General features: G+C 37.6%; 2 protein-coding genes across 36 annotated transcripts in view; one reads left to right on the top strand and one right to left on the bottom strand.

Moving 5' to 3' along the window:
- Window positions 1–2,728, bottom strand: part of SCLT1 (sodium channel and clathrin linker 1) — a 265,145-nt gene extending 262,417 nt beyond the window's left edge. For all 13 annotated transcript variants that reach the window (XR_014813019.1, XR_014813018.1, XR_014813020.1 and 10 more), the window contains exon 1: window positions 2,192–2,728. Coding sequence is in view for 5 of the 13 variants with exons in the window: in XM_084972937.1 (XP_084829063.1) it covers window positions 2,192–2,225 (34 nt within the window). In the remaining 8 variants the exon portion in view is untranslated. The remainder of the gene's footprint in view (window positions 1–2,191) is intronic.
- A 109-nt stretch (window positions 2,729–2,837) lies between these two features.
- C8H4orf33 (chromosome 8 C4orf33 homolog) overlaps window positions 2,838–13,461 on the top strand; it is a 583,530-nt gene continuing 572,906 nt past the window's right edge. For 13 of the 23 annotated variants that reach the window (XR_014813047.1, XR_014813039.1, XR_014813045.1 and 10 more), the window contains exons 1-2: window positions 2,838–2,946; window positions 12,804–12,984. Coding sequence is in view for 3 of the 23 variants with exons in the window: in XM_021101594.2 (XP_020957253.1) it covers window positions 12,804–12,984 (181 nt within the window). In the remaining 20 variants the exon portion in view is untranslated. Of the gene's footprint in view, window positions 2,947–3,825; window positions 3,897–6,512; window positions 6,618–12,803; window positions 12,985–13,461 lie in introns of all 23 variants that reach the window. The other 10 variants (XR_014813034.1, XR_014813030.1, XR_014813036.1 and 7 more) reach the window with 2 other exon arrangements.

Here is a 13,461-nt window from a genome sequence, read left to right as displayed (position 1 = left end):
GACATGTCCATAAAATAACAAACTAATGAATTGAACTTCATCAAAAGTGAAAACTTTGGCTGTTTCAACAGTTGTGCAGTAGTTTAAGAATCCGAGTGCAGCAATTCCAGTAGCTATGGAAGCACATGTTCAATCCCTGGCCCAGCACAGTGGGTGAAGGATCTGAAGCTGCTGCGCTGCAGCATAGGTTGCAGCTGCAGCTCAGATTCAATGCCTGGCCCAGGAACTTTCAAATGCCGCAGGTGTGGCCATTAAAAAAAAACCAAAACCTGTAAACTTCAGCTCTCTGAAAGACCCTCTTAAGAGAATGAAAAGAGAATGAAAAATATGCCCACTGCTCATACCCCACTACAAGAATGAATTCTTCATGCCTTAACTTGATATGAGTTTCTCCTTGAACAGGTCCCTAAGGACTATCAGATCTTTCTTCTCAGAGGGAGGTGGAAGAAGGGTGTAATATGCTACAACAAGTAAAAGGAAGCTCAAAATCAATAGAAATCAATGTAGAAATAGTAAGAGGTAGGTGGGAAAAGGGCAAGCTTCCTATATTTACCAGAGTTGGTCAACTAATAGGGTCACTCACCAGCTACGACTGCCATGTGAGGTCCAATTAAAAGAAAAGGGGAGATTCATAGACGTCAACACTCAAATTTCATTTCTTCATGTAAACTCTATCATTCCATGCCCCAACTTCCTGAATAAGCAGTTATTTAAAGCATCCAAGCCTTTGCTTCTGCCATTCCATCTGAGGATTTCCTTCTTCTACTCACTTGTATTCTGGTGAACTACAACTCAATTTTCAAGAAGTAATTTACTATGCTTCTACAGTTCTCTCTGGTATTTGAACTTAAGTTTTATTTAAAAATTCTGGCTGGTATATTCCTCCAAATCTCTTAGTTTGAGTGCCTGAGGTACTCTTTCCACCCAAATCAAACTCTTCACCACCCAATCTTACCCTACAATACTCAATGGTGGCCAGCTAGTCCTTCATATGGGATATTTCCACTTCACATCTGAGAAATAATGTTAATGTTATAGTATCATTATAGTGTTATTAACGATTTAGATGATAAAAACTGTGCACTTAATATATCCTAGATATCATGCTAAGTGTTTTATTTGCATCATCTCATTTAATTGCCATGTCGACCCCATCAGGGTTATTGTGCTATTATACCCATTTGACAAATGACCAAACTGAGGCACAGAGAAGCTAAATAACTTGTCCAAGGTCAAAAACCTAGAAAGAGAGCTAAAATATGAGCTCAGACTGAATCCTGAGGCTGAGTTCTTAACCACTGGTCTATAATACCTATACTCTGTGCAGTGGTCCTAAAAACAAACAAAAAACAGCAAATAAGGCCCTTCAAATTTGTCCCTTTCAGCTCCACTTCCATTTCCCCATATACAACATATTCCATTCAAACCAACCTTTTTAAAGTTTTTAACAAAGCATGTTCTAGTCCCTTCAACGTTGCAGATACTGTTTAATTTTCCTACAGTTCTTTATTGAGTACATTCATATTAATACTTCAAGTTTCAGTCTAAATAGCACCTTCCTTGACCACAGTAAATTATAACCCTGTAACAACAGTTAATGTTTGTTTAGCACTGTCAGAAATTACTCTAAATCCTTTACATATTTTAACAATCATTTAATCATTCCAACAATCCTGTGAGGAAACCGAGGCAAAAGAATTGGCAATTGCTGTCACTTCATTGTATTTATGGAATTTATGTATTTCCCTCCTCATATTCTTGGAGGGTAGAACAGCCCTCATCTTTGTAGTTGCTATGCTTGTATAGCTTCTGGCATATAATAAAAACAGGAGGCGCTCAATAAACATCTTTTGAACAAATGGCCACAGCTTTCCCTTTAGGTTCTAACTGCAGACTTGGACACTCTTCCTGGCCATCAACCCTCTAATTTCCCCAGAGCACGCGAGGAGCATAACAAACAAGCGTGTAGTGGAGTCCTACTTAAGGCTAAGGAACCTTTAAGTATTTACCAAACAGTTTTGCAGAAGTATATATCCATCCTCATATATACCACCAAGCTCTTTCTGCAGCTAATTTCTTAAAGTTTTTACAAATTTCCATGCATCCATCAGGCATGTAGAAAACATTACTCAACGATGACGACATTAAACATTACATATAAGAATTCTCAAAAAAGGAATGTGGAGCTTACTTTGATCTCGCAGAAACTTGATTTCAGTGGCCATGTAGATACAATTTTAGCTTGGAGCTTTCACCACTTTTACTTTTCTCAAAAAGACACAAAGCAGGCTGTACGGGGAAAACAAAACCAAAGCAATGCCTCCGAGGTTGTCTAGCACTCGAGTGCTGTAATCAGAATCCTACTCACGCGGCATCAACAGCCCCGCCGCGCCTTCCTTCTTCCGACTCTCAGGCGAGTCCTTCGCTCAAATGAGGCACTAAAGATTTCAGGTTTGCTGGAGACCCGCTAAATTAGTTCCCTTCCTCGTTCACCCGAATCCCAGCCAGTGGGGAACAGGGACGCGTGTGAATACAGGCGTCCCGCGGGTCACTCCAGGTCGTGTCGGGCCACTCAGGAGAGCGCCGAGGTAGCCAGCGGGCAGCCGTGTGGCGGCGTCCTCGGTGGAGCCAGGAGCTACTCCAAAGCGTCCAGGAAGCCCGGGACCAGTATCGGAAATCGACTGGGCCCGCCCAGCGACTTTGAAACCGGTGCCCCAGACCGCTCCTTGGAGACGGTGACGCCGCCTGCGTCTTTACGCGTGCGTCAGCGCTTACGTCACCACGCTTCCTGGAGTTCTCTCACGCTATTGGCTATCAGTCAAGCGATGGGCGGAGCTGTAGGAACCTGGATGACAGCGGGCTGAGCCACCTGTGAAGCGGCGAGCGCGCTGTGGGGCCTGTGTTCTTTTTTAAAAGAACGCCCGCCCCTCCCAAATTTAAACTTAGGTAGGGAATTAAATATATAGTTTAAGTACCACAGTATTTTTGTTACTGGGAGAACCCGCTGGCCAAAGGGGGTGGTGAAAAACGCTTAGTTTTCTGCGTCTGGGGGCGGAACCCAGACTTCAGAGTCTGCTTCCAAACCTGTCCTTCTGGAGGATTTATGAGTATGAATTTGTTATCTTCAGAAGCTAGGTACGTGGGTGTTTGGAGAACTGACACAGCTGTTGTTTAAATAGTTAACCGTGAGCAATAAGGGAGGTAGGTAGAAGTACTACAAAGATCCTGCAAATTCAGCAGTTATTTCTTTAGCGATAACTTTGCTTCCTCAAAAAAAGAAAACAAAAGTTACGTTCTTTGCAAGAAAAAAATTAGGTAAAACTTTACATTTGTAAATGGATTACAATCCCCATTTTTAAAAATTGATTTTGTCTAGATGTGTCTAGATTTAGATGTCTTTTTTTTTTTTAACAGCATTAGAGGAAATTTCAATGCCAGCAATAAAAATGTTAACTTGAGGCCAGCCACCAGTTAGTGCTTTTTAATCAAATATGTGTGTTTATGGGTTAAGTTTATGAGCAGACCATAGATACAGCTCGATTTAGCTTTCTCTTTAACAGATTAAGAAGCTTTTGTTGTCTTGTACTCGTTATGCTCTATAAACAAAGTAATGCTGGCAGAATGTATTAAGACGTTTTTCAAATGCATCCAGTGGTATCCACTTAGGTATTTGAAGTCCTGTTACAGGTTTTCTCTATACTCGCTATTAAGGGAATGAGATGGTCCCTTCCTCTAAAGACTGGTTGTAAACAGGGAGGTTTATCTAATAACTATAGAAAGTTTAATTTAGCATTGAATAAAGATTGTACTTGATTTCGTTTTCAGTTGCTATGAATTAACACAAAAACTTGTTGGAAGGAGAAACTGAGAGTGCTAGCTGCAGCTCTTTTTTGCAGGTCAGTGTGTGTATCTTTCCATGAATCTCTCACTTCTCAAGGTCTTACTTGTATCTTCCCCTACAATTGAAACATACACTATCATAGGGTGATTTAGCTTGGCACCAAGCAAGTAGTCATACACTTAACTCTACATTTACACTACAAGTTGATATTAGTTTGGGTGAGAGCAAGCAGTACTTTCTGGGTATAAATGATGAGGTGGTCTCTGCAGTGAATAAATTGAATATCTGAAATTGGAATTTTACCTTTGTACTTGAATTATTTGGCCTGTAGGGTCAAGGTCAATACAAACTGTAGTTTTAGGGGTTTGTGGTGTGTTTTTTTTGTTTGATTGTTTGGGGGGGATTGTTACAAGATTTTTACTGGTTGAATTTTAATGAAGTGTTTTCAAAATAGTTTTCAACTTTTGGAAACAAGTGCTATGATTCCAGTTATCTTTAAAGTATACCGCTAGTCTTTTTCCTTTTAAAGCTTCCCTTGGGTTTTCTACCTAATTACCCCAAGGTGTCTTCTTCCTGCAGCTTCTATCTTACTGTTTGGCAGTTTGACTCCAGACTCTATCTTAGTACCTAGAACACACTGAGCACACAATTAGTATCTGCTAAAGGAATTAAAGAATTTGGTGAACGGGAGTTCCCATTGTGGCTCAGTGGGATAAGAATCCAACTAGTATCCATGAGGATGCAGGTTTGATCCCTGGCCTTGCTCAGTGGGTTGAGGATCTGGCATTGCTGTGGCTGTGGTGTAGGCCAGTAGCTGCCTGATTCGACCCCTAGCCGGGGAACTTCCATATGCTGAGGGTGTGGCCCTAAAAAGAACAACAACAAAAAAAGAATTTGGTGAATGTGCATGGAAAGTATCTATTACTGTAATTGAGTACAGGAAATGAGAAAAAGGAGAGAAAAGTACTTTGTGTTTAAACATTCTCTAGTCACTAATATGTGTTTTTATATTAAATGTATTTCTGCAATAAGGAAAACCCTTGAAAATTATTAATAGATTTCATTAATATTACTTTATACAATAAATTGACATTGAGCATTGAGTATGTAGAGAAAGCATCATGAAGAATACAAAGTTGGAAATTTAAGGTAGGATCAACACTTTAACATTGTCTGATATTATTAAATGCCATAAAAAGTGATTTTTAAAAAACTCACTAATTATATTTGATTAGCCAAGAGAAGAATGGCTTAGAAATTCAATCTCTTTTTAAACTTGTCTTTTTATTATAATTATTGTAGTAAAAAACATAGAGTATGAAATATACCCTTAATTTTCAAAGTATAGAGTACAGTGTCATTAACTATATGCATACCATTGTACAGTAGATCTCTAGAACTGTTTCACCTTGCATGACTGAAACTCTATACCTAGGGAACAATAATGCCCCATTTCTTCTCCCACCAAAAGTGATTCTTATAAAACAAAAATAGTCATTCTAGTAAAACAAACACAAAAGCTATTTTTCCCCCCAAGAAAGTTTTTTTAAAGTATGTTATAAGCAGAATATATTTAGGCTGAACCATGTAAAACTGTTGATTTTTTTCCAAAACTTCATATGGTTTAACTTAATACTTTAGTTAAAAACACTGAAATAATGGTAAGACACCAATGTAATGTCTGATCTTGCAGATCAGGAGAAAATCATGGTGACTTTATGTAAACAGGTAGAATATGTACCCTCAGAGTAGCTATGAAGTTCAGGTGCAGTGACTCCTTGCTGAATTAAACCTACAAATCCTATTAAAATTTTGGTAACTTAGCAACTAAAATACAGAGGAATTCCATTATTTGGAAATACTGTAATTCTATAAATTACTGCCTTTTTTTGAGACATTTAAAACTTTATATGTGATTATGGTATGAATTTATTTCTATTCCTATATAGAAGCAGTCAGTTCATACTGCCTTGGTAAAAGAGACCCTAAATAAAGGAAATGCTGAAATAGCTAAGATAGTTAAGACTGAGCCAAACAGAAACATAGCTTTAGAGCACTTAACCATATTTTATGATCTCAAATCTAAGACTATCCCAATCTCAAGACTATCAGAAATATTTAATGATTTTAACAGAAAAATATTTTCTTTAGGCAAATCTATATACTTTAATAATAATAATCTTTTTTTAAACCACTTACTATGTACCAGGTACTGTTGTAAATGCCATGTATATATGTAAATAACTCATTTAATCCTCACAAAACCTTGTAAGGCAGGTGATTTTTTTTTTTTTTTTTTTTTTTTTGCTTTTTAGGGCTGCACATTCGGCATATGGAAATGGAAGTTCTCAGGCCAAGCGTGGAATTGGAGCTGCAGCTGCCAGCCTAGCCACAGCCATAGCAAGGCGGGATCCGAGTGGCGACCTAAGCCACAGCTCAGGAGAACAGGGGATTCTTAACCCACCAAGTGAGGCCAGGGATGAAATGCGCATCCTTATGGATACTAGTTGGGTTGTTTCTGCTGAGCCACACCATGAACTCCGTATAGTTGATTTTAACATTGTGCAGTAATTTAAAATGTTGCTGAGTCACCCTGCCTTCTTAGAGAAAACAGCTCAAACGCAAGTGAGAAGATTAAGTCCTCAGATGTTCACCGGAGGGTTTTCAACAGGTGTCTTCTCCTCGATCCTCCACGCCCCTCCCCTGGAATGGGCGGTTAGCTGTGGGCTAAGCCTGATGAGGAGCCAGCGAGTGTTGGACTGAGAAGAGCTTACTGGTCTGTGCTCTCTTCTTATACGTTTTCACTCTGTCATTCCTCCCAACTTCTCCCAGTCTTGTTGATACTTTCTCCGGCAACTTATTTTTCAGCTGCTCCTTGTGCCAGCAGTTTACTCCCACTTTCACTCTGACTTCCTCATTTCTCCATTTCTCTCTTAAATGGGCGGGCATGGGGCTGGGGGTGGAGAAGGCATACTGAAAAAAATATCGTTATTATAGAAACCTAAAAAAATTTCGTTAATAGAGGATTTGGAAATTTTCCTCACGAAATGTTCTGTTGACAAAATACCTCTCCATTACTTCCTTCTTTTAATCTTTGTGGAATTTTTTTTTTCCTTTCTAGGCTCTAATGCCCCGGCGTTCTGTTTCCATTCTCTTCCTTCGTTTCCTTTTAAAGGTCTTCCCATAGTACAAGTAAAGCGTGAAAACAATTTAAAAGCTATTTTTCACTTAAAATTTTTTTTTTTTTTTTTTTTGTCTTTTTGCTATTTCTTGGGCCGCTTCCGCGGCATATGGAGATTCCCAGGCTAGGGGTCTAATCGGAGCTGTAGCCACCGGCCTACGCCAGAGCCACAGCAACGCGGGATCCGAGCTGCGTCTGCAACCTACACCACAGCTCACGGCAACGCCGGATCGTTAACCCACTGAGCAAGGGCAGGGACCGAACCCGCAACTTCATGGTTCCTAGTTGGATTCGTTAACCACTGCGCCACGGCGGGAACTCCTAAAATTTTTTTAATGATTGCACCCGAGGCATATGGAAATTCTCAGGCGGGGGATCGGACCCAAGCCACAGCTGCCCGCCGGCCAGGGATGGAACCTGCACTTTGGCAGAAACTCCAGCAGCTGCAGTTGAAATCTTAACCCACTGTGCCATAGTGGGAACTCCGAATTTTTCACCTTTGTTTTGATGAAAAAGTAATTTGAAGAATAAAAGTTAAAATGTGGAAAAACACAAATTAATACTAAAGCTTCTTGCTAAGAAAGTCTAAATAGCCAACATTAAAATTGTATAATAGGATGGTGTTCACCTTGAAAGAACTTATTCTTTCAGTAATATTTCTAATGTTCATTCTGACTTTTTAGAAGTGTTCAGCCTGTGTACAAGGGAGAGAAGTAGTCACCATGCTTTTTGAGAGATCCAGCCTTAAATTGGACTTAAAATATTTTTAATTATTTATTTTTGAATAGTAATGCAGTTTCATTATAGTATAAAATTCAAATAGGTTGGAAAAAAAGTGATACAGTTGAAAGTAATTCTTGCTTCCTCAGCTGTTGTAGGTAGATAATTCCCTCCAAAGAGGAAATCACTGCTACAATGGTTTCTTGTATGTGCTTTCTGAGATAGTATATGCATTCACAAGTGTATATGCAAATACTCTTCCTTTTTATTAAATGTGTACCTTTGGCGCTTTCCTTTTTACAGTTATGTTTTAGATGTATATGTAGAGCTGCTTCACTCTTTTAACAGCTGTATGATATTTCATTGTGTGATGTGACATAATTTATTTACCAGTCTTCTACTCATGGGTATTTAAGTTGCCTAAAGTATTTTATTATTCTAGACAGTGTTACAGTAAATATCCTCATATTTGCGTCATTTTAGATATATGTAGGTATAATAATCCATAGAACTAGAATGGTTCAAAAGTTATTTGTATTTTTCATTTTGATAAATATTGAGAGATTGCTCTTGACAGAGGCTGTACCAATTATGCTCCAATGATAATATGTGATTATCACAGCATTTTGTCAAATTATCTAATCCTTGACAATCTAAGTGGAAAATAGTAATTTATTTTCATTTTAGTTAGCATTTCTATCATTTTTAATGAAACTGAACATTTTGCATTTTCCTTTGTGAACTGGCTGCTCACACCTTTACTTATTTTTCTGTTGGGATAATCTTTTCCTTATTGATTTATGGGTAGAAGCCCTTTAAACATTACAAAAATTAGTTATTTGTCTGAACTATGAGTTGCAGCTATTTTTTTTCCTAAACTGTCTCTGATTTTGTAATTGGGTTTTTTGGTAGAGGTAGGCAGCCTTTTGCTTATATTTTTAAAATTTTTCTATAGCCAAATGTATCATTCTTTTAGGACTTCTAGGTTTGGGATTATGTTTTAAACGGGTTTTTCTATTATAAGATAATCTTTTTTAAAATGCTTTTTAGGGCTGCACCTGCAGAATATGGAAGTTCCCAGGCTAGGGGTCCAATCAGAGCTACAGCTGCTGGCCTACACCACAGCTTTTGGTAGCGTCAGATCCTTAACCCACTGAGCAAGGCCAGGGATAGAATTGGCATCCTCATGGATGCTAGTCAGATTCGTTTCTGTTGCGCCACAATGGGAAATCCTGTAAGATCATCTTTTAAAAACAATCTCCTGTTTTTTTCTTTCTTGTTTTTATATGGTTTGATTTTAATGTTTATATCTTTGGTTCTTTTAAAACTTAGTTTTGTGTAGGGATTCAGCTTAATTAAATTGGACTGCAAAATGAATCAATTGATAATGGATCCGATTGGTTAGGTATGTGAGACCTTGTTGATTAGCTACCTGAGAACCATTCCCAACTTCCCATAGACTTTCTTATACTTTGTTTTCTTCAGCACTGGTATGGTGCCTAAAACAGAGTAGCTAAAAAATCTCTGATAAACTAATTTGAAAGGATGTTTCCAGATATGATATATGATCTCAGTTATTTGCCATTGTTTTGGTGCATAATATTGAAAGAGGTAGTGGTACCACTAATACAGTTGATTTCTCCTGCATAACATCTTAGAATAATGAAATTTTAGATCCAGAAACTAGAACTGTTATTCACTCCACAAGTAAAAAATGTTACTTACAGGCATTCTAGCTGGGGAGCTGGGGATGGGAAAACGGTAAACAAATATATCATGCAATGTAAGGGCTGTGAATCAAAAAAAGAGCAGTGTATTGGTAATGGAAAATGACAGGGAGTGGAATGCTGCAAGGATGCCCAGTAGCCCAAGTCACAAAGACATGAATAGTTGAATCGTCTCTACTTCATATGAGTACACATGCAATCAGTGAGGTTAAGCCTCCACAGCCCTCAGTGGCCCCAGGAAGTCAAAAGAAGAATCAATTGTCTCTGTCTGGGTCTCTGTTACCTCTGAATTGTATTGTAAACTAGTGGGCAGGACTATAATTTTTAGGTTAATTTTGTTATAAATGTTGCATATACTTAGTGACATGAGTGTTCTTTAAGCAAATTAACGCATTTTTTATTCTGATAAAAAATAAAGCCATTTATGCAGTTAAAGCCAAAGCGATAGTCTGTCCTTGGACGTGTCAACCATGGCACTCCTCCCTCCTGGTTGATATTTCTTGCAGTAATTTTCAAACATTGCTCAAAGAAATCTTAGGGGGAAGGCAGAAGGAACCAGTAGAAAGACTTGTGGTACCGCTACCGTAAACTGTCAATAAGAGTAGCTCTGCTTTTATTGTTTATTTCTTCTTCCATTTAAAATTACATTTTGGAGAGTTCCCACTGTGGCTCAGTGGTAACAAACCTGACTAGTATCCACAAGGACATGGGTTCGATCCCTGGCCTTACTCAGTGCGTTAGGATCCAGCATTGTGGTGAGCTGTGGTGTAGGTTGCAGAAATGGCTCAGATCCTCCATTGCTGTGGCCATGGTGTAGGCTGGCAGCTATAGATCCAATTCAACTCCTGGCCTGGGGACTGCCACATGCTGCAGGTGCGGCTCTAAAAATAAATAAATAAATAAATAAATAAGATTACATCTTGAAGTAATTGGAAACCTCTCTCTCACCATGAGACTCATCATGTGTGCCTGAAAGTGATGAGCTATTTTTAAGGCACTTCTCTAGATGTGGTTTTATTCCAGTTAGATGTAGAGATATGGCCTAAAAGAACTAGGAGTTGAAAATGCCCTGGTGGAAATCCACTGATTAGGATAGGGATCCTTTTGCTGCATTTTTTTGTGCAGCATTTTTGTGGATATGGTGGTTGTGTGGAGACTTATAGTGATCTACCAAAATTTCCTAGTCACTGAGCTATATTTTGCCAGGATTATCAAGAACTGTCAAATCCTAAATTATGATTGTGGCATATTCTCTCAGCATATTGGTGTCAGAATCAGATTTAATCTGCATTTCTAGCGTCTTGGTTTATTTTTATTTCTCCCTATATGCTGCAAGAGGGTAATTACTAATACCAAAATTTGGGGTTGAAGATGATGCATTTATTTTTGAAGAATATTTCAACTAAAGAAAATAAATTTATTATTGAGATACATTATTCCATGCAAATCAGGACTAAATTCCACATAAATCAGAATCAATTTATACACTTTTATCACTCACTGAACTTATTTCAATGACAGAGAATATAAATTGCTGAACACATGCTATTGGTTGCAATACAGGAACTATTTTTTTAATACTAGAAGTTATCAAAGTTGGTTAGCATATAATGAAAATTGAGAAAAGCTACATACTTTACAAAAAAGTTTTCAGAAATCTTGTGTTTTTTATGTGACACAAAGCTTATATATTTGGATCTCCCAGTACTTGGTACATACAGTACATATTTGCTGAAATCAATTTATTCAAGTATATTTTTATAAAACTATCACATTGCATACCTTAAATATATATAAATGTGCCTGTTATACCTCGGATCTGAAAAAAAATTGAAGAAATTATTCAAAATGTAAAACGTTATTACCTGCAGTAGAATTAACATGAAGCAAGGGTATGCATTCAGAGACTTCAGATAAGAGAAATTAGTCTGGAAGTATCATTTACTAATCAAGTTTATATTTTGAACAAAACATAAGGACCTAGTATCATTTAGGGGGATCTGTAACTCCTAAAATAAAAGTTTTCATGTGTTTGCATATTTCTGAAATGCATTATTCTGGGAAAGCATGGCTGTCATAGGTTTAATTTCTTGATTTATTAGCTATTTGACCTCAAACAAATCTATTTCTTCATTTGCAATGAGGATGATAATGGTTCACCTGTAAGTTCTTATGAAATCGAATGAAATAATGTTTATAAAATACCTGATCCATAGTGTTCAACAAAACATAATTTTATTAATATAATACTATGTCTTTCCATTTAATCCTTAGAGTAATAATTGAAAATGCAAATATTGCTTGTGTTAGATGTACCTAGTCTGTTTCAGAATTTAAATGAGAGCAGATTTTGTTCCCGTATTTCAGTTAGAGAGAAGGGATTAACCAAGCAACTTGTCATTTAGCACTTGAAATACCAAAAATTGAAAAGGCTAAGAAAATCTACACCCTGAGACTAAGGAAGACAATTTTAAATTCTGCCTACCTTCAAAATGTTGAAGCCCCTCTCCACTCCCAGCCTAAATAGAAACGCGTTTTAACCAAAAGAACAGGTGTTAGCAGTAATGCTTATACTCATTTGTGGAGATTTTTAAAAATCAAATTGAATTTTATTATAATGATCTTGATTCTCAGGGAATCCAGTAATTAATTAATGTGCTCATTTTACAATAAGGCAATGACAAATCAACTCATAGTGCTTATAATTGTTAAGTGTATGAACAATTTGCAGCAGATTTAATTGCATTTCTTATTTCTTTTTTTTTTTTTTTTTTTGTCTTTTTTGTCCTTTTGTCTTTGTTGTTGTTGTTGTTGTTGTTGTTGCTGTTTCTTGGGCCGCTCCCGCGGCATATGGAGGTTCCCAGGCTAGGGGTTGAATCGGAGCTGTAGCCACCGGCCTACGCCAGAGCCACAGCAACGCAGGATCCGAGCCGCGTCTGCAACCTACACCACAGCTCACGGCAACGCCGGATCTTTAACCCACTGAGCAAGGGCAGGGACCGAACCCGCAACCTCATGGTTCCTAGTCGGATTCGTTAACCACTGCGCCACGACGGGAACTCCTCTTATTTCTTATAAATGATTTTGATCTACTCTTTACAAGGTAGCTCAAGCTGGACATAAACTTAAAAAGAAAAGAAGTCTTAAAGCTTTTGGAATCCAACCACCTATTTTGTAACAGAATTCTATGTCTGGAATTTACCGTAACACACATGGCCTTTTGACTCTCAGAACCATGCTGTTGTCACTCTGCTGCCTTCGTTTCTTTCTAAAGGAAACACTTATAAATTATTAAAGAGTTTGTTTTAATGTTTTTTCCCTTAAAAATCTTCAGATGGATTTTAAAATTGAACACACTTGGGATAGTTTTCCAGTGAAGCATGAGCCAGTGTTTGTCAGGCTGAATCCAGGTGACAGAGGAGTGATGATGGAAGTTAGTGCTCCATTTTTCAATGATCCTCCAGCCCCGCTAGGAGAACCGGGAAAACCTTTCAATGAACTGTGGGATTATGAAGGTAAGTGGAAGTACTGTATTTTATTGCAAACATAAATCTTTTTATAATAACCTCTCAGAACTATTATTTTATCTTGCTGCAAGGCAGTAAAGTGCTTCTGAGCAACTGACATGTGCAGTTTCTGGTATTTCCTACCAATCTCTCATTCTGACTTTTTCACCATTACCTATATGACTTCAACTATATGACTAGAACTGTGAAAAATGTCAATTACAAATCCAGATTTTTAAATTGCTATTATATCTCCTTCCTTTTCCTCTGTTACCTATCTTAAGAAGAGTTTAGCATTCCTGTTTTGTTTTTAAGTATCTTCAAATGGCAACTTTAACCTTAAAAAGTTTCCATAAACCTTCTTTATGGAAGTTTAGGTGTTTTACTTATTATAAAAGCACCATCAACTTCAACATGATATGTAGTTTTTACTATAAACTGGCAAGTAATCTCACACATCAAATGAAGGCTAAAAGACATGGCATG

This window comes from Sus scrofa, chromosome 8 (genome assembly GCF_054392235.1).
Source record: "Sus scrofa isolate SSC_HxYL_T2T_F1_AM1 chromosome 8, Sscrofa_HxYL_maternal_Yorkshire_Landrace_v2.0, whole genome shotgun sequence".
Taxonomy (NCBI): domain Eukaryota; kingdom Metazoa; phylum Chordata; class Mammalia; order Artiodactyla; family Suidae; genus Sus; species Sus scrofa.
This window is presented reverse-complemented; position numbering and strand designations above follow the sequence as displayed.